Raw genomic sequence first — 19,164 nt, forward strand, 5'->3', positions numbered from 1 at the left:
TACTACAATTTGATAATTTTATTCTTCAGTGATTTATCTCAATATTAATAATACAACAGGAATTAATTTTAATATTAACATTACAAATTACGAACTGAAGTGTCAAGTAGAATTTCAACCCTTGGTATTTACATTTTAATAGCATAAATTGTAGAGTTTTATTTATATTTAATACAGGTATGTACTGTACAGTATTTGCTAATGTACAGTGTGGTTGTAATTAAAGTTGCGCTACTCGGACCTGTGTAGAGCCCGTTCTCGTGGACGTATTTTGATGAAACTTGGTATTAAATGTTATATGTACCAGGGGAAAAGAAAAATGCAAAAAAATATATTTAGTTCGAATTTTTACCACTAGGTGAAAAATGGCGCATGAAGAACAAGAAATACAAAATGGAAACACGCAAAAGGTTTTTATTCACAACATTTGTTTAATGTGCACTCCTTTTGCATCGATTACATGTTCAAAATGCCTTACAATGCTGTAAGGTNCTAGCCAGAACCCACGACAAAACTGGAAAATACCTGTTGATAGTGCCGATAGAAAAGAAAGAGAACATTTGATAATACTCACAATCTGTCAAGGTGCAGGCTCCTGCTATCTCGGTCATTCCGTACACCGCAAGAAGGCGAACATCCAGAGAAGTTTCTATGAAAAGTTGCGTTTCGGGGGAGAGAGGTGCTCCTCCCACAGTGAGAAGCTTCAATCTTCCTCCCACTATTGTCCGAAGACGGTCGAATAACAATCTGAAAGAAAATCGTTTAATTTTGGGTTCAATCTGTTTTCGGGTGAAGGATTGGTTGGTTTCATTCGTTTATGGCAACGCGACATATGGAAGATGCTTCCTGTAGAAGTTACAAAAGTAAAGAAACCCGAAGAACTCCGCGTGGCCTGTTCGTTGGCCAGGCACAAACCCACGACCGGCTACCAAATGTTCAATGGTATTATCCACTCGGCCATTGGTGGGCTTTGGGTAAAAGAAAGCGAGTATTTGTGTATAAGTCTTGCAGTGTTTTGACGAAGTTACTCTGTAAAAACTACATGTTCTTGTACAGTAGAATCCCGATTATCCGAGGTAAGGGATTCAATCTTAGATAATCGAAATTCTACTGTTTAACAGAGGACCCAAGACCATCTTGGTGTTGCCACGATAACCTTGGGTCCTCGGATTCTTTTACAGTCCATGGGTGAAAGTAATTAAATCTATAACGGACAAAACTTGGGTTAGGATAATGTACTAAGCTGTTTAAGATGGTAGTCTGGAAGCCATTCTTCTTCCAAAAAGACTTATATTTAATGGCGAAATTGAAGAAGATTCGGAAGATGGTTCCCTTGGCATCCACCGCTTCTAATATCGACTTTCGAATTCTGTCCAGTACTAACTGACATAAAATACAATAAAACAATCATTTATCGAAGAAAGTATGAATTTGCGAATCATAATGGAGAAATAATTTTATTTTTTCGATATTTTTGAGTGTTTAAAAATCATGCTTCAATAAAGAACCCGTGTAGATAAATATCCGAGTGGAAAATTGTATTATTTAAATGATACATTCACTTTAACCTTAAGATGCTGATTATATTAACCGAAACATTATCTTTACATGCAATGGAAGGGTCTAGTGTTTGCACAGTTTCCTCGTAAAGAAGTAAATTTATGAGGAAACCGTACTTTGTTTTTTTTTTTAATTCTCACATTTATTAATTGAATTAAGAAAATATCTATTCTAGTTATGGCTGCTCCTGTTAAATCTTTATCTGGGTAAACACTGAAAAATATGTAAACGAAATCGAGTGAAGAGAAACGAAGGAAACTCTACTTAAATAGGAAAAACAACAAATGGAAACACTTACAGGAACACAACTCATGCAAGTTGGTCTGAGTACACTGATATCTCCTTTACAGGTACCCGTTTCGATCCCCGGAGACTGAAAAAATATATAATTAAAATGCATTTAATAAATAGGAAAATCTAGTAACGAGTTGCCTAACTTTCCAGGCTTTTATAGGTTTTATTTTAAAAATAACATTTATACAATTAATCGAAATAAATAAAAATATATGTCGTGCTATCTGTTAGGAGATTTTGTTATAAAAATTTTATATTTTTAATTATTATAAAATGGAAAAGATGGAAAGATAGACTGGTGTTAACCTGTATGTGTCATATCATGATTGGGGTGGGAGTTAATGAAAACAGGTAAGAACTCACCTTATCCGACATGGTAAGCGAAGAAGAATAACCGATGCCAACTCCCATTCCCAAGAACAATATCTCTGAAATAAAACAGGAATTAGAAGAAGTTTAACAATATATTGAGTCATTCGAATTATTCTTACCACACATCACTTCGTAGATATGAGCCAAGGGAAGATACGCCAGATAAACGCTGTCTTTGTTACTAAAATATTAAATAACTTTCATTAATGAATAATAAATTAGACGGAAAACCCACGAATAACATGATATTCATCGCTATTTCCTTATTAATTAACTCAAAAATCCACAACGGACCAAATTATATACTCACAACATGGGATTAAATACGTCGTATACCCCTTGAGAACAATTCAGTATACACTTGTGAGTAATCAACACTCCTGCAATTGTTTAAAATATTCTAAATTAGTACAAATAATCTAATTAGTGTATTTTTTTAGAACAATAAAGACGTCGATTATTAGCCTAAATACAAAGAGGAATATAATTCAGTGTTAGTTAAAAAGTACAACGTACTGTGAGTTATGCTGTGCTTCAGTGTCCAAAATTAAATAAATAAATGGTGTTTTTGAATAGAATTATAAAATAATTTAAGCTACAAAAGCCAAAATTAACACATACGGTATGTAAATTTACCAAGATAAGGCCAGCAAAGATCCATCACACACCCAGAAGCCCACTATTTGGTTATTATCGCTAACTGTCATAGGGGAATGACAGTTATTCAGCTTTCCAATGAGCTCTTCTCAGCTGTCTGTGGAACTATTTCAAGGAAAACTATTTATTGAAGGCTTCGGGAGGGGGAGGGTGGTTTTTATGCAATTTGTGCAAGACGGTCAGTGGCATCTATCCCTCTTACTCCTCCTCGAAGGAAAACTCGCTTGAATTGGTGTTGTGAACATCAGTTCTGCGCCCAGGATTGGGGGGGGGGTCCATTTCTCTTTAGTGACGAGTTACGAGTCAGTCTAGATACTGATTCGCGACGAGTCTTCTTCATCTGAAAACAACTTTGGACCCGCTTCTATCTCACTAACATTAGGAAGAGAGACCATTTTGGGGAGGAGATCTCATGGTCTGGGAAGGCATCGTTTTAAACGGCTTTACACCTCTCCACGTGTTTGAGGAAGGCACCCTGACTGCTTAAAGATATAGGGACGAGATCCTTTGAGTCTTACGTAAGACTTTTCAGCGGTGCATTTGGCCTCCAATTTATTTTTTAGACGATAATACTCGTTTTCACAGAAACTTATATTTGAATATGATAATTTCATATACTATATAAAAGCTACAACAAAAATCTTCAAATGTACCAGGTGATTATTAATTGCAATATATTTTACAGACACAGTTCAATAATGTAAAACATATACAGTAATACCTCGGTTTTCGTTGACTTCGGTTATCGTCGGTTTTAGTTTTCGTCGATTTTTTTCGCAAAAAATTTGTTTCGGTTTCCGTCGGTTGCCTCGGATTTCGTTGCTGTGCCCATGTGACCTCGCTGCAAATTTGCAAAAACAAAGGGAGACCCATGCTTTTTCCTGCTCAGTTTAGCGTTGTTTCTTGTAGTGTGAGCATTACTCTGCGTGTCTAGCCAAACAACTGCTCCATGACAGCAGAATGGCCGAGCGGTCAAGGTGGTAGCCTACCGCTCTGGGGGATCCCGAGATCGACTGCGGAAGAGAAAAATATCCCTAGGAATTTTTCGGAAAGTGGTCCATCCGAATATGTCGGGCCCCGTCCCACTCCACCCGACCGCCCCATTGTGGGTTTGGCCGAATTTACAATGGGCTTGCTAAAAGAGGTCCTCTTAGTACCCACAGGGCAGAGAGAGTTAAAAAAATTGCTTTGCTTTCCTTTCATTTTAGCTCCATCACAGAACCAAAGAAAGTTTCCATAGCCAGCAGCCCTTTGAATACCATGTTAAATATTCATTTATTCTTCTTCATTTTATATTAATTTCTTATTGTTTTTTTAGTATTAAACACTGTATTTATTCTGTATAAAATGTGTTTTTGATCTGTATTTTGGAGTGTCTACAACGAATTAATTGGATTTACATTGAAATAATTGCCTCGGTTTTCGTCGGTTTCGGATTTCTCCGATTGTTTTCGAACGGATTATTGACGAAAACCGAGATATCACTGTATAGTACGTGATATTTTTAAACGAAAAAACTTATTAATAAAGAATTTCATAAAAATGTATTATTGTCACCGTTGTTAGAGCCATCTTATTAAAGTATTCTATTGTTAATGTTGACTATGTGATTGTTTTGGTTGTTATGTCTGTTTTCTACGTGTTCGTGTTGTTAAGAGGAGCTGAAAAGTGCCGGATAAGCTCCTTCCCTCATATATTGTAACTTTATTAGAAATAAAAAAAAACACGCTTTGGACTAGTCGCCATCTTGCTCTAGGGCAGGCGTAATCTGTGAGTTCCTGTTTATATAATGCATATTGTATTCACCTATTACTAATCGTTTTTTCGAACAATTATTCAAAAATTATTTGTATCATTTTGTATAAAGCCTGTATTGCAATATCGTACTTGAAAATTCTGTATGAACGTATCTTTCTTACAAATTTTCAAACATTTCGTAAAATTCGTAACATTTCTGTAATATTAAAACACACGAATGTAGCTTATAGATTTTCTTATAAACATGTAAATTCTATGGGAAATTTTATACTAAACTTATTCAGAACAAACCTTTGGGTTCGGCAGTGGATCCGCTGGTGTACATGATCAAAGCCAAGTCGTCGGGAGAAGGCGCTTCCAATTGGATATTTGAGCCTGAAAAATATATTTATTACTGTATTTAGAAGTCTCTATTTCTATAGGCAAATTACTTCTTATATAACTAACTTAGCCTTATTATAGCCCATTAATTGGGTAGATAGTCTGATAAATTTGTCTGGTAAATTTCAATTTTAATAGTAAATTTCTTTAAAATTTATTGCAGGAATCTTTGAATCTTATAAAAGTAGATAAATAACTCTTGGAGGTGCAAGTTGACCGGTAACATAAAATCCTTTTGCAAGATATCGTAATTCAGAAATTTAGAGGATATTTGCACAAGACATTGTCTAAATATTAAATGGGCCACGATTTTATTCACCCGTTTTGAAGCTTAATAACTCTTGTGCCCTCTGTCAAAAATTTTTGAAATTTTGCAGGGAGGTTTGTGCGTTTGGGGCATTGATGCCATTAAATTTTGATGGTTAAAGGTCTAGGGGTGAAGAAATACAGGTAGGTCACGTGTCGTTTCTCGATGTTGTTTGAAATAAATGAAGATTTTACTCGTTATTAGCAAAGTCTATAAACATAAGGTCAGGACACCAATATTCCCTATCCTAATAAATCTGGTTCCTCTGTATATAATCATTAATTAACCATTACTTATATTAACTTTTAAATCAACACTCTTCTAGAACTGTCAACAAGAAAACGGAATAATTCTGCACCTTTGGCTGACAATTTTTTATAATTCGGTGCCGAATACCAAACCATTAAAAAAAATACATAACAAGAATATAACTAATTGATATTTTTTTAAAAAAACTAATAACCAAATTCGCTCTAGAAACACTTTACACACGACCTCAAAGGACCCAATATGGCGACTGCCTCTATGCATTACGGTTTCGTGTCCAAACCTTATATTTATAGACTTTTATTAGCATTTATAATTGTTTTATAAAATTCATCTCTACCCTCAAAATTAAGCCATTTTCTTATAATTCTCATGAAAAGTTTTTTAAATAAAATTTCCTAACAGATGGCACCACACACAATATTAACTTTTACCCGGAAAGTTATGCAATTGATTGTAGATTTTTAAAGAAGAATTCATCGAAAGTACAGATGAATTGGAGCTTTCATTTGCACTAAAATCATCCTATTATTATATATTCTATTATAAAATGACACGTAAGACAGTCTTCAGTAGTATTTAATGGAAGAATATTAAAAAAAAAATATAGGCCTATATATATTAATATTTCTTACAACGGTGCGACTGATACAAACTTTCGAAATGACTGACAAATTGCGTGATTAGAAGAGAAATTCTATGAAAGATAACAGATGTGTTGTAATAATTACGGAAACTTTATCTATTTTATGGAAGTATTTTACATAATAATACAATAACTACGATGCATTAGAGATATTATCGCGTATAAAATTAGAAAGATTGCGTACATTGACAGGAAGATTGCAAAAATATAAGGAAATTGTTTAAATCACCATTCAAAACTGCTATTAGAATACGCAATTTTCAATTGTTATATGCAACAACCCTCCCAAATAATTTTTAAACGTCTTTAATTAGCCAGATAAAGGAATAATTGTATCACGACTGTAATGTTTTACTCTGAACGAAACTTTGTTATTGATTCTGTGTCAACATATCCTATTCCTACTAAGTAAATAGGTTCTATTCTTAATGTGGTACAGCCTATCATACAGTATTTACAATGATATGTATTGCAACTTGAAATAATTGGTTCTACTCACCACTGTAATGGTGTTGAGTAGAACAAAGGTTATATTTCCTTTTAATGTTTCAGAAAATTTATGGTTGGCATTAATTAGTTTGCCTCGAAAATAAACGAGGTAATTACCTGGTCTATTTTTCAGGCAATGCCAGATGTAGATTTAATTATGAGGAAATCTCCACTTGAATTTTTATGTAAATTCCTTGTGGAGACTTCGATGTTCTTGAAGTCTCCTAAATATAAGTTAAAATTTCAAGAATATATACTTATATGCTTAATTTCCATTCTAGATGACATTTGTGTTCAGATCCTTGAACGGTTGGAATGAAACACGGCTCTACAGCAAAAAAGATGGCTAACGCTGAGAGTATCCATATTGGAACCCGGGTCCCCACAGCGGTAGGCTTCCACCTTGACCGCTCGTCCATACGATCTGCCTATTTCATAGATTAAAGCGAATTAACACGTGGGCAAGCTGCCAATGGGTAGGTACTTTACGGGAAGACTCTAAAGTAAACTGGAATTTATTTAAGTCTTAGACACGTGACGAAAACACAGAAAACATTACGTGACCATCTTGCTGATCAGATAGAAACCCACAACAAACTTCCAGTGTTCAATGGTTTTTATCCACTCGGCCACTAATAGGAAAATTGCAATTATAGACCATATTACTATAGAAAATTAGGAATAACCATCCCATTTTCAAGGTATATTTAAGATAATAAACAAATTGACTGTACATCTCGGTGTTTGGGAATTTTTAATAAACGAGACTTAAACGAATTTTGGAGTTTTCGAAAAGAAAAATTCCGATTTAAACATAGTCTAATGCCAACTTCATTTATAACTTATTGGTCATAGCGAATAAATTAATTTGAAAAAAAAAATATTACCTGAATTATTACCCAAGGACTTTAATTCAGAGAAAGACGTCAAAGTCACATTTTCGGGAAATCCTTCGACTTCGGCTGGAAAGAAGTCTTCGAAATAAATGATGTGCCGGATGCAAGGAATCTTCGTCAGAAATTTCTGTAAAAAAAATAATCGGATAATTGAAGCAGAAAACGATGACATTAGATTAATGTAATAAGGCAAATCAACACTTAGACGATTTGACAAAGTGTTGCCTCCCGGTAGGATTTTCTATGGGAAAAACTGGCTCGCAAATAGGTGTTAGACGTAAATAACACCGGAAATACTCCAAGTGACTATCCGATTGGCGAGACTCGAACCTGGGATGAACCATCAGTGTTTAGTAGTTTTGTTTACTTAGCCACTGATGGGCAGGCAATAAAGGCCTATTGCTTTGACTTCGAGTGGCCAATCAAGGGATGACTGACCGGTGGCCTAGTGGATAAAACCATTGAAAACTGGTAGTTCGGTAGACGTAGATCCGCGCCTCGCCAACGGGATGGCCACGTGGAGTTTTCTGGATTTTCTTACGTTAGTAACACCTAAATGGGGCCCAGTTTTCTATAAAAGACCTCCTGGGAGGCACTTCCCCCTGGCAGATCGCCGTACATCATGAAACAAAATAAAACCTAAATGCTGCTATTTGGTAGAAGGATCATCCTCACAAGACGACAACCTGCTTGGAGTTTCCGGGTTTCTTCACGTACCTAATACCTAGTCACACCAGCTTCTTATAGATGGGCCGGGAATCAATCTACTTGACAGATCGCCCATAGCTACGTTGCGTTATTCTATCAATTCAATTTAATTTAGGTTAAGCGCATCGTGTTTTTTCGTACTCAGTGACAAGCGAAAGGCATAATTAGAAGGCCCTTTTATTGATGGAGGAGAGGAAAAGCGTAAAAAAACTAAAGAAGGCGTTTTCTTATTGGCAGAATTCTGGTTATTATCTAATATTTACAATTAAAAATTGGAAACAAGGCTTTGCGTTCTAATTTAGAGTACTTGTATATTAACGAAGACTTTACTGTAAACTTTTACGTAACATAACATAACGTAATGTGAGACTCAGCAGTGTTTATTAACCTACAGCCTGACCTAAATCGTTAACAATACTATTTTATCGATTAAGTATCAAATTTCACACCTAGGAGTTAATCACTCAGCAAGTTCTCAGTCGCGAAAAGACGCTTTCACATAACCTTCCGACCTATTATCGGAAACTTGTCAAATGAATATAGCTACAAACAGATTTTCGTCACAGTTGCAGCCGTTCCTCTAACAAGTCGTCAGCTCCCAACCGGACTTATTACGTGCCTCCTATTTGGATTAACTTCATCGCCAACCGTACTTTTTAAGTGCCTAATATAACGTCGGGCTAACGTCGTCGCCAGAACCAGAAGTTGGATTATTAACCTCAAGAACCTTATTATCAACTATTCGAGAATCAACCAAACTCCGGGTATTTATCGCCACGCGACCTATTGTAAGCTCTCTCTCTCTCTCTCTCTCTCTCTCGAGAACGGTCATTTAAACCTTATTATCAAACTATGGACATATTTTAAGATATGTATTTCCTAGCGTTACCCATTAAACGGTTGTTATGATAATCTAGTCTCTGAAGGAATCACTTCCACTGCGCTGTCTCTCACTCCCTCCATCCAGAATCTGATCGCACCGTTACGCAACCGCTCGCGTGACCTAGTTAGGTTTCCGTGTCAAACGAGAGGCGGTGGTGTCATCCATCCAAGAGGTGTCGACTCTTTGGTCACAATAATAATTTTATATTTTGTATAGTTTTACCTTGATTTCGGGAAGAAATTCTCCTGTGGTAACCAGATAAGGTGAGTCGATTTGATTAATTCCATAGATTATTCCTTCGTGTCCCAAATTTTTGTAACAAGTGGCCACTGTAAAGAGTCGGTTATTTAACAAAATATAAAGAGAAAATTAAAAAAAATCGAATGTATATTATTGTGATGTGATCACAACACTGGGCTCCAATTTTTAATTTTCTTTTAATTTAAAAAATCATCTAACTTCCGGTACAGACCGGAAGTTCGCATTTGTTAATCGGGTCCTCTGACCCTTAAACTTTCTTTATCTGGTCTCGATTTTCATCCATCTAACACCATTCTCGAGATTAACGAAGGACAGACATGCGAATGAACGGTCGGCAGTGGGAATCTGTATTTAAATTTGCAATCCGATAATTGCATCCAAGTGAGCTTACCCGTAATGTTAGTGCGAAAGCAAGCAAAAGCCATCAGAGTCCATTCCAAGCGCGTTTCAGCCAGGATGATGATCTTGTCTTTAGGATTCAATCCAATGCTTCTTAGACCACGAGCTAAATCATCCACTATTACGTCGGCCTCTTTCAATTTCATCCAGTTATAATTTCCTAAAATGAACTAAGGCGGGTGGCCCCCGCTTAATCAGACCTTAATCTCCTATCTACATCATTTCTACTTCTCTTCAAATTTACCTTTTTTATTACTTTCCCATCCTCGTTCTTCACCTTTTTCTCATTTAGTATCTGCCTAGTTCCGAACATATTCCTATTTCCGAATACACGAACGCTTTCCCTGAATAAATTATCCAAAGTTTTCATCTTCAACATATATCTGCTCCCTTCGCGGATTCTTCTGTAAGGACCCGAAGGATTGCCACTCTTTGATTCCGCCTGAAACCAAAGTATTTTTCAATGCGCCCTATTTGGAGAACAGAGAGTAAAAGTTTCAAAGTCTCACCCATTTTCGAGGTCTCCTCCATTTCTTCCATGGCTTTTGAAGAATAAAGTAGAATGGCAGTGTTATAAAATCGTAAATTGAAACGACGATGGTCAATCCAGCAATCGCTATGTTCTCCATTGCTTGTCTGTTTCTCCCAAGTTTTCAATATCTTCCAGAAAAATGGCCGATTTATGGAATAGCACGTGCAGTTGTGTTTCCGACTGATTTGTTGAATGAAGAAAACAATGGGAAAGGCTGTTTATATGAATAAATGGTTATTAGTCTTTCATAACCGGCAGCGCTCTGTTCAATCTACTCTCTGTTAGGAAATATTATACCCTTTTGAAATAATTAAGTGATTGACGACTATACTCGTCAAGGGAGATCGTATGGCAGTGGTGAGGGACGACTATAGTCATCAAGTAATTTTAAGGGGTATCGCCAAAAACTAGCCTACAGCTATTACGAAAAACCATTTACATAGAAATTAATTACGTAACAATAAAAAAAGATTTTTTTACTAGACATAACTGTTTACAAAATCTTTTTCCGAAAAAGTAATGAGAAATAATGATTGAAAAAAATACTTCTAAAATTTTCCATGTTTATTTTCCACTACCTGAAGTAGAAACAGGTTTGACTCAAGGACTATATACTACAGTAGTACATAGTCCTTCTGTTTGACTAGTTCACTATTGAAAGGTTAACACTTAAATAGGGTCAGTTTTCCATAAGAGACGTCCCGAAAGTCACCTCCTGCAGCAGACCTATGTTCGGTGATTTTATCCACTGGGCAACTGATGGGCATTAAATAATTGTCGGTATCTCTACTTCATGCTCTATAGCATATATCAAAACTTTTAATACTTCTGGGTGGTATTTTAAATGTTAAAAGACATTTCAAAGCGATGGCCTGTTATGTCGGCAAAGCTCGATCGAATTGATAAAAGCAATGATGAGTAATACATCACTTGATCCGCGGATCATCTGATATATTACCCTTTCAGCAGTGGAGTAGAAGCGTGGGAAAATTTTTAAGAATTTTCCCACGAGTTTTTCTCGTTTCCCTTGCAAAAAAAAAATTTGTAAACAGTTACGTCTAGTAAAGAAAAAATTCTTCTTTATTGTCACATAATTCTTTTTTTATGTGAATTTTTTTTTCGCGGTAATTTTTGTCTAAAATTTTTTTTTCAAATTTATATTAAATTGTCTTGTGATTTTCTATCCATTACGATTTTTTCAAAAGATTTCAATTTATTTTCAATTTTATATAATTTTTTAAAGTTTCATGCATTTAAGTCCTGACGATTTTTTCCAACCTGCGAATCGAATTCAAGAAAATGTAATTGACAGTTAACGAATTTCATCCACGATTGTAGATGACTTAACAACGACGCCTGGCGGTTTTACCCCCCCTCCCCGGATTGTAAAGTGGGTGAAGGTCGTCTCGTGTTCTACTTTCTGTAGAAGTGACGTAATTATTGTAAATAAAAGAAAATTTTAGTACTGTATATCTTTTATTTCATTTTTAATTTTGTTGTTCAAATTTACACCCAAATATTAAAGCGATTTAAAATATTAGCATTTGGTTAATATACTTAATTTATGTAGAAGAAATATAAATAAAATTTTAAAAAAGAACAAAACAATAAAAAAAATGTGGAAATATTTTTATATATTCATTTTCAGATTTATTGCATATGTTAAATTAATTCACCGGTATTTAATTGTAAAACAATATTTATCATTGGCATGCATCTGAAAAGAAACTATAACTTTTGTAAAAGACACTTTCCTGGAGAAGTGTCTTTTACAAATGCACTCTAAAAAAGTCGACAGTCTACGTCACCAATCTAATGTGTGACCTACTTTCTCTAAGAGTAAAACGAAGTAAGCTACAGTACAGTACAACGATACACATAAACACTAATCATAATGATCAAAACAAATTCTTAAAGTTCTAAAATCCTCCATTCGGTCTTTGATATAGTTCTACGTAATAGAACTAAATCGGTAGACATGTCTAAATAACAGGCCTATAAACAATAAAAAACATAAATGTTTCGAAATTAGGACTATATGCACAAATAAATTAGTAAGCCAATAACACATACTCTCACTTATGTGAACCGCCGGGGAGGTCGGAATCCGTCGACTCTCCCTTTTCGGCAACAGGTCGTTAAACCTACTCACGTGTCAAGATGGCTAAATTTCGAATGCGGTCCCGAAGGGTCGGGATTTTTGTTGTCAGGTCGAGTGGAGGAGGTGAGAGGGGTCGTCGACGAGGCATAGGCGATATACGAGTAAAAGGACACCATTTAACAATGAAACAACGATTTATTAGATAAAACGAAAAGGAAAAAAAAATATAGGTTACAAAATCTATATTTAGTTCACTAGCTCCTAACTCGCGGAGAGAGAGTTTACAATTATTTGTTTCATACCTCTGGTCGATTTCAACGTAGGCACAGAGTTTGACGCACAAAGTTAAAGTTTCCCGGAGACTTAATCCTTTAGACCGTCGATGTNCAAGTGACTATCCGATTGGCGAGACTCGAACCTGGGATGAACCATCAGTGTTTAGTAGTTTTGTTTACTTAGCCACTGATGGGCAGGCAATAAAGGCCTATTGCTTTGACTTCGAGTGGCCAATCAAGGGATGACTGACCGGTGGCCTAGTGGATAAAACCATTGAAAACTGGTAGTTCGGTAGACGTGGATCCGCGCCTCGCCAACGGGATGGCCACGTGGAGTTTTCTGGATTTTCTTACGTTAGTAACACCTAAATGGGGCCCAGTTTTCTATAAAAGACCTCCTGGGAGGCACTTCCCCTGGCAGATCGCCGTACATCATGAAACAAAATAAAACCTAAATGCTGCTATTTGGTAGAAGGATCATTTTCACAAGACGGCAACCTGCTTGGAGTTTCCGGGTTTCTTCACGTACCTAATACCTAGTCACACCAGCTTCTTATAGATGGGCCGGGAATCAATCTACTTGACAGATCGCCCATAGCTACGTTGCGTTATTCTATCAATTCAATTTAATTTAGGTTAAGCGCATCGGGTTTTTTCGTACCAGTGACACGCGAAAGTCATAATTAGAAGACCCTTTTATTGATGGAGGAGAGGAAAAGCGTAAAAAAACTAAAGAAGGCGTTTTCTTATTGGCAGAATTCTAGTTATTATCGATTATTTACAATTAAAAATTAGAAACAAGGCTTTGCGTTCTAATTTAGAGTACTTGTATATTAACGAAGACTTTACTGTAAACTTTAACGTAACATAATAATTTTATATTTTGTATAGTTTTACCTTGATTTCGGGAAGAAATTCTCCTGTGGTAACCAGATAAGGTGAGTCGATTTGATTAATTCCATAGATTATTCCTTCGTGTCCCAAATTTTTGTAACAAGTGGCCACTGTAAAGAGTCGGTTATTTAACAAAAAATAAAGAGAAAATTAAAAAAAAATCGAATGTATGTTATTGTGATGTGATCGCAACACCGGGCTACAATTTTTAATCGTCTTTTAATTAAAAAAAATCACCTAACATTTGTTAATCGAGTCCTCTGACCCTTAAACTTTCTTTATCTGGTCTCGATTTTCATACATGTAACTCCGTTCTCGAAATTAACGAAGGACAGACAGGCGAATGAACGGTCGGTAGTGGGAATCTATATATAAATTTGCAATCCGATAATTGCATCCAGTAAGCTTACCCGTGATGTTAGTGCGAAAGCAAGCAAAAGCCATCAGAGTCCATTCCAGGCGCGTTTCAGCCAGAATGATGATCTTGTCTTTAGGATTCAATCCAATGCTTCTTAGACCACGAGCTAAATCATCCACTATTATGTCGGCCTCCTTCAATTTCATCCAGTTGTAATTTCCTAAAATGAACTAAGGAGGGTGGTCCCCGCTTAATCAGACCTTAACCTCCTATCTACATCGTTTCCACTTCTCTTCAAACTTACCTTTTTTATTACTTTCCCGTCCTCGTTCTTCACCTTTTTCTCGTTTAGTATCTGCCTAGTTCCGAACATATTCCTATTTCCGAATACACGAACGCTTTCCCTGAATAAATTATCCAAAGTTTTCATCTTCAACATATATCTGCTCCCTTCGCGGATTCTTCTGTAAGGACCCGAAGGATTGCCACTCTTCGATTCCGCCTGAAACCAAAGTATTTTTCAATGCGCCCTATTTGGAGAACGGAGAGTAAAAGTTTCAAAGTCTCACCCATTTTCGAGGTCCCCTCCATTTCTTCCATGGCTTCTGAAGAATAAAGTAGAATGGCAGTGTTATAAAATCGTAAATTGAAACGACGATGGTCAATCCAGCAATCGCTATGTTTTCCATTGTTTGTCTGTACGAAGCGTTTCTCCCAAGTCTTCGATATCTTTCAGAAAAATGGCCGATTTATGGAATAACACGTGCAGTTGTGTTTCCGACTGATTTGTTGAATGAAGAAAACACAATGGGAAAGGCTGTTTATATAAATAGATGGTTATCAGCCTTTCATAACCGCCAGCGCTCTGTTCAATCTACTCTCTGTTAGGAAATATTATACCCTTTTGAAATAGTTAACTAGAAACGTAATGACGAAATGATTTTCCTCTATTCGCGTGTTTGTACACACAAGCCAGTGTCTTTTTTTCCTCAATATTTATTCAATTCTTTAATTGTTTTCGGTACAAAAATAGGAATGAAACTTACAACTTTTATTTTCAAATTTTTTCAATTTTTTGCCAAAATTTCTGGAAATTTTTAAAATATTTCACAAGATGTGATAAAATTAATATTGTTCTTCCAGCTGTTATGCCGTATACAACAGAGAAAAAATATGGCGATCGGTCAAAAAGTGATCCTCCCCCTCAAGATTTTTGAAATCGGGACCTTCAATTTCCCGGAAATACAAAGAAATTCGGGATTTTTTCTGTATCTATGGATGTTAGAGTGTGTGAGGGCACGATTTTGTTGGCCCAATTTGAAGCTTACTATTTCCTGATTTGGTTTATTTGGTTATGACAACGCGACACGTGGGCGATCTGCCGAGAGAGGAATGCTTTCAGGGAAGTCATTTAAGAGAAATTGGCCGCTATTTAGGTGTTACTAACGTGAAGAAAAGACGGAAAACTCCAAGTGGCCAGTCTGTTGGCCAGGCGTGAACCCGTGACCAAAGCTGTTCAGTAGTTTTTATCCATTCGGCCACTGGTGGACGTAACTTTTGTGCCTTTTGTCAAAAATGTCTGAAATTTTGCAGGGAGATTTGTGTATTAGGGGCATCGATGCTATTAAATTTTGGTAGTAAAAGTGTATAACACTACTGAACACTGGTAGTTAGTTGATCGTGAATTCGCATCTTACCAATGGGCTGGCCATGTGCACTTTTCCATGTTTTCTTTACTTTATTAACACTTAAATAGAGTCAGTTCCCCATAAAAGACCTCCCGAAAGTTACCTCCTGCAGCAGACCGATGTTCGGTGGTTTTATCCACTCGGCCACTGATGGGCATTAAATAATTGTCGGTATCTCTACTTCATGCTCTACAGCATATATCAAAACTTTTAATACTTCTGGGTGGTATTTTAAATGTTAAAAGACATTTCAAAGCGATGGCCTGTTATGTCGGCAAAGCTCGATCGAATTGATAAAAGCAATGATGAGTAATACACCACTCGATCCGCGGATCATCTGATACATTACGCATTGTGGCATGTGATCGGGCTAGGAGATTGATGATGTAACATTGTTTTTAGATGACAATATAAGGCAATTGAGAAAATACGTTAAATACACTAACGATTAAGTACTGTAGAAGGAAACATTTACAATAAATAAAATACACATCAAAAAGTGAAAAGGTATAAACATGAAGAGGAAAAATATATATAAGGATTGAACTTTTACATAATAGAACAAGTAATTAGTAGGACCTGTAAAATAGTAATGTCTTTAAGAATCAAGGATAACCTGTGGTACAGTACCTAACGAATCGCATAAAATTCGGTTGTTTAATTGGGCGCCATTTTAAATACTCAAAAGGAAAATGTAAGACAGGAAAATTTAATCTTATAAATACTTGGCATGGCTGCATGGCTATCTTACGATCTATGAAGGAAAATTGGGAAAACTAACCTTCAGAAATTTATTGGTAAGAATATTAATATCGAGGATAAAGTAGAAATTATCTAATATTTTACGTTATTATTTTAGATTCCTGGAAGTGTGTACATTCTCGAAAGTATATTCTCTAAGTCGATGATGCTCTAAGTGAGGGCACAAAAAAGCGCATGGGGCGCAGAATTTCTTCCATTTTACAGAATACACGTACCTATTACATTACTTCGTTTGATAAATGATCATAATAAAGCGAATAAATAAATTACTTGAATTATTAATGTTTTAAAAACACATAAATAAATGGAGTTTCCTGTTAGCATTTACAGCAGGAAAAATACATGTATATATACATAAAACTTTATATACAGTATTTTAAATATAATAAAATATATTACAGTTTGGTCAAAGTACACATATATTCGATCATTCTCACTCGGAATGTTTAATTAATAAAAATTAGTATCGGTTCACGACAGTATTCTGACTGGAGACACATGGCCATTAGACACGTGAGCGATCTGCCAAAGGGGGGGGATAAATCCCGGAAGAACCTTATATGGGAAACTGGCCCTTAATTAGATGTTATAAACGTGAAAAAAACCCGGAAAAGGTGCGAACCCACGACCACTGTTCAGTGTTTTTATCTACTTCGGCACTGATGGGCCTCCGATTAACAATACACAAACTTCCGACAAAACAACGCATTTATTTTCTTTGCAAGTGGCTGTTTAAGCAATCGAAACATGTAAACATAAAACTTTAATTCTAGATATAAAACTGATTACGTAGTGGTTATGTCCCTCGAGTTATAATAGTAAACAACACGCATCGCAAAATATTCTTAGAAAAACTCATAATTTACGAACTCCTTCGGGCCATTACAATTTGTATAAATTCTGAAAAAAAAGTAATAATTGCAGTAATTGGAAATGAAATTCCAAACAATAGAACTTTCGATTTTCCGCCTGTCATTATGATGAATTGATTCAAACAGTGGAGCGATAAAAACTAGACGGAAAAAGTATAGATAGAACTGTTTGTTTGACGTGGAGAAAATCTGGAAAACTATGTGGCCAGCCCGTCCGAGGGAGGAGCGAACCCACGACCGAACTCCCAGTGTTCAGGGTACGAAGACCGCTTGGCCATTGGTTGAGCGCACAGATGGAACTGCACGCGCTAAAATGCTTGTTTCTATTGTTTTAATTCTTTTCCCTCGTTTAAGCCATTAAACGGGAGTTTCAACAAATTTTCCATCTTGAATTCGATGAATTTTATAACAGCCCATCACCCACGAATGTTTTCATAAAGGGGACTAAAGCGGCACCTTTTTGACCATCCGGCCTTTCCGCCGAAGGCATTAATTTGCTTCTCTGAAAGACCCGGAATCAAGTTCGAATGGGATTTCAGAAATCTCACAGGTGGTTTGACTGGATGCTTCCAGTTCCTTTCTATAATTTCTTCGCTCCACGATGGACACAAAAGAACGCCATTTTGTTACCTAAATGCTAAAAATATTCTAATCGCCATCATCTACTCTCTAATGATGTTTTAGTCCTCTTTAAACGGTTCTATAAAGTACTTATTTTCGTTGGCGTTTAAAACTTAAGATTGTTACTCAGACTTTTTAACAATTTTTACATCAAAATTTCGTAATAAAATTTAATAGATGGACCCATACATAATTTTATTTATTTTGATTAATAATATAAAAGTTATTTTTTAAATAAAATCTCATAACAGCCGAGAAAGTTATTTTTGAAATTCATTAATTCATCCGGACTTTGTTATCTATTGATATATATCAAATAGAAATCGTTGCAAAAATAAATACTATAATTATACATAAATTAAACGTTATCAGTCGACATAATTCAAGCATAAAAAATCATTGTTTACTCGGTCCAGGAAACTTGAATGCTTGCTTAATTTATAATTGAAGTGTTTATTTTTATTATGGAGATAGATGTGGCTTCGTTTTATCTAAAAGGAGCTCATTTCGATACACCCCGTAATTAATTACGTGTATAAATTTGTGTTTAGATACACTATTAAGCTATTTATACAGTAGACCCCCCCTATAACACTGTTGATAATTCCGTTTTATATGAATTCCATGTTGTACGAGTCACTTAGATTTTACAAATACGTGAGCCGTTCACAGCCCGGCACACGTATTTGTAAAATCTAAGTGACTCATACAACATGGAATTCATATAAAACGGAATTATCAACAGTGTTATAGGGGAGTCTACTGTAATAGCATTACGCGAAGTAATTTTTAATGAAATCAATTGGAATGTTTCTTAAAAACCTTCGCCATAATTGACATTTCTTCTATATTAAATTCGGAAATGAATTGCGTAACTTTCCCGGCAAGAGTTGTTTGTAGCGCCATCTGTTGTGAAGTTTTTTTTTTGAAATATTTATACTATTAATCATTATATAATGGTAAAAAGCTTGATTTTAAGGGTATAAAAACCACGTGTTTATAATTACTTATTCGTCTTCCTTTGTTATATTTTATTGATCTTTTCTTGTATGTTCCCTCCGGTAAATCGGAAAACGTAGTTTAAGGATGATCCCTTATACCATAAATTTATGAAAATAAGATTAAAATAATAATTTTTGTTGTGTCTCGTATGCCATTAATAAAGTATAACTTATTAGTACCA

General features: G+C 35.6%; 2 protein-coding genes across 2 annotated transcripts; both read right to left on the minus strand.

The window, feature by feature from the left end:
- Positions 1 to 1,086: 1,086 nt before the first annotated feature.
- Positions 1,087 to 2,479, minus strand: LOC111638852 (long chain acyl-CoA synthetase 8-like). The gene is made up of 5 exons (XM_023384613.1): positions 2,469 to 2,479; positions 2,346 to 2,407; positions 2,218 to 2,282; positions 1,859 to 1,933; positions 1,087 to 1,383 (listed from the first exon to the last, which is right to left on the minus strand). The coding sequence occupies exons 1-5, from the start codon at positions 2,477 to 2,479 to the stop codon at positions 1,108 to 1,110; spliced, it is 489 nt and encodes a 162-aa protein (XP_023240381.1). The 3' UTR covers positions 1,087 to 1,107.
- A 53-nt stretch (positions 2,480 to 2,532) lies between these two features.
- On the minus strand, positions 2,533 to 14,996 carry LOC111638846 (long-chain-fatty-acid--CoA ligase 4-like). Its single transcript, XM_023384602.1, has 7 exons — positions 14,608 to 14,996; positions 14,343 to 14,540; positions 9,871 to 10,048; positions 9,441 to 9,547; positions 7,619 to 7,754; positions 4,933 to 5,016; positions 2,533 to 2,606 (listed from the first exon to the last, which is right to left on the minus strand). The coding sequence occupies exons 1-7, from the start codon at positions 14,725 to 14,727 to the stop codon at positions 2,533 to 2,535; spliced, it is 897 nt and encodes a 298-aa protein (XP_023240370.1). The 5' UTR covers positions 14,728 to 14,996.
- Between the last annotated feature and the right edge of the window lie 4,168 nt (positions 14,997 to 19,164).

The sequence above is a fragment of the Centruroides sculpturatus genome, unplaced genomic scaffold (genome assembly GCF_000671375.1).
Source record: "Centruroides sculpturatus isolate CEXI.00-Female unplaced genomic scaffold, Cexi_2.0 scaffold1109, whole genome shotgun sequence".
NCBI classification, from domain to species: Eukaryota; Metazoa; Arthropoda; class Arachnida; order Scorpiones; family Buthidae; genus Centruroides; species Centruroides sculpturatus.

Coding starts and splice junctions, on each gene's coding strand:
- LOC111638852 (XM_023384613.1), bottom strand. Junction 2,283..2,345: donor TATCTACGAAGTGATGTGTG/GTAAGAATAATT, acceptor GTTTTATTTCAG/AGATATTGTTCTTGGGAATG. Junction 1,934..2,217: donor CGCTTACCATGTCGGATAAG/GTGAGTTCTTAC, acceptor ATATTTTTTCAG/TCTCCGGGGATCGAAACGGG.
- LOC111638846 (XM_023384602.1), bottom strand. CDS start 14,727: ATGGAAAACATAGCGATTGCTGGATTGACCATCGTCGTTTCAATTTAC. Junction 10,049..14,342: donor ACGGGAAAGTAATAAAAAAG/GTAAGTTTGAAG, acceptor CACCCGCCTTAG/TTCATTTTAGGAAATTATAA. Junction 7,755..9,440: donor AATTTCTTCCCGAAATCAAG/GTAAAACTATAC, acceptor TTTTTTTTACAG/AAATTTCTGACGAAGATTCC.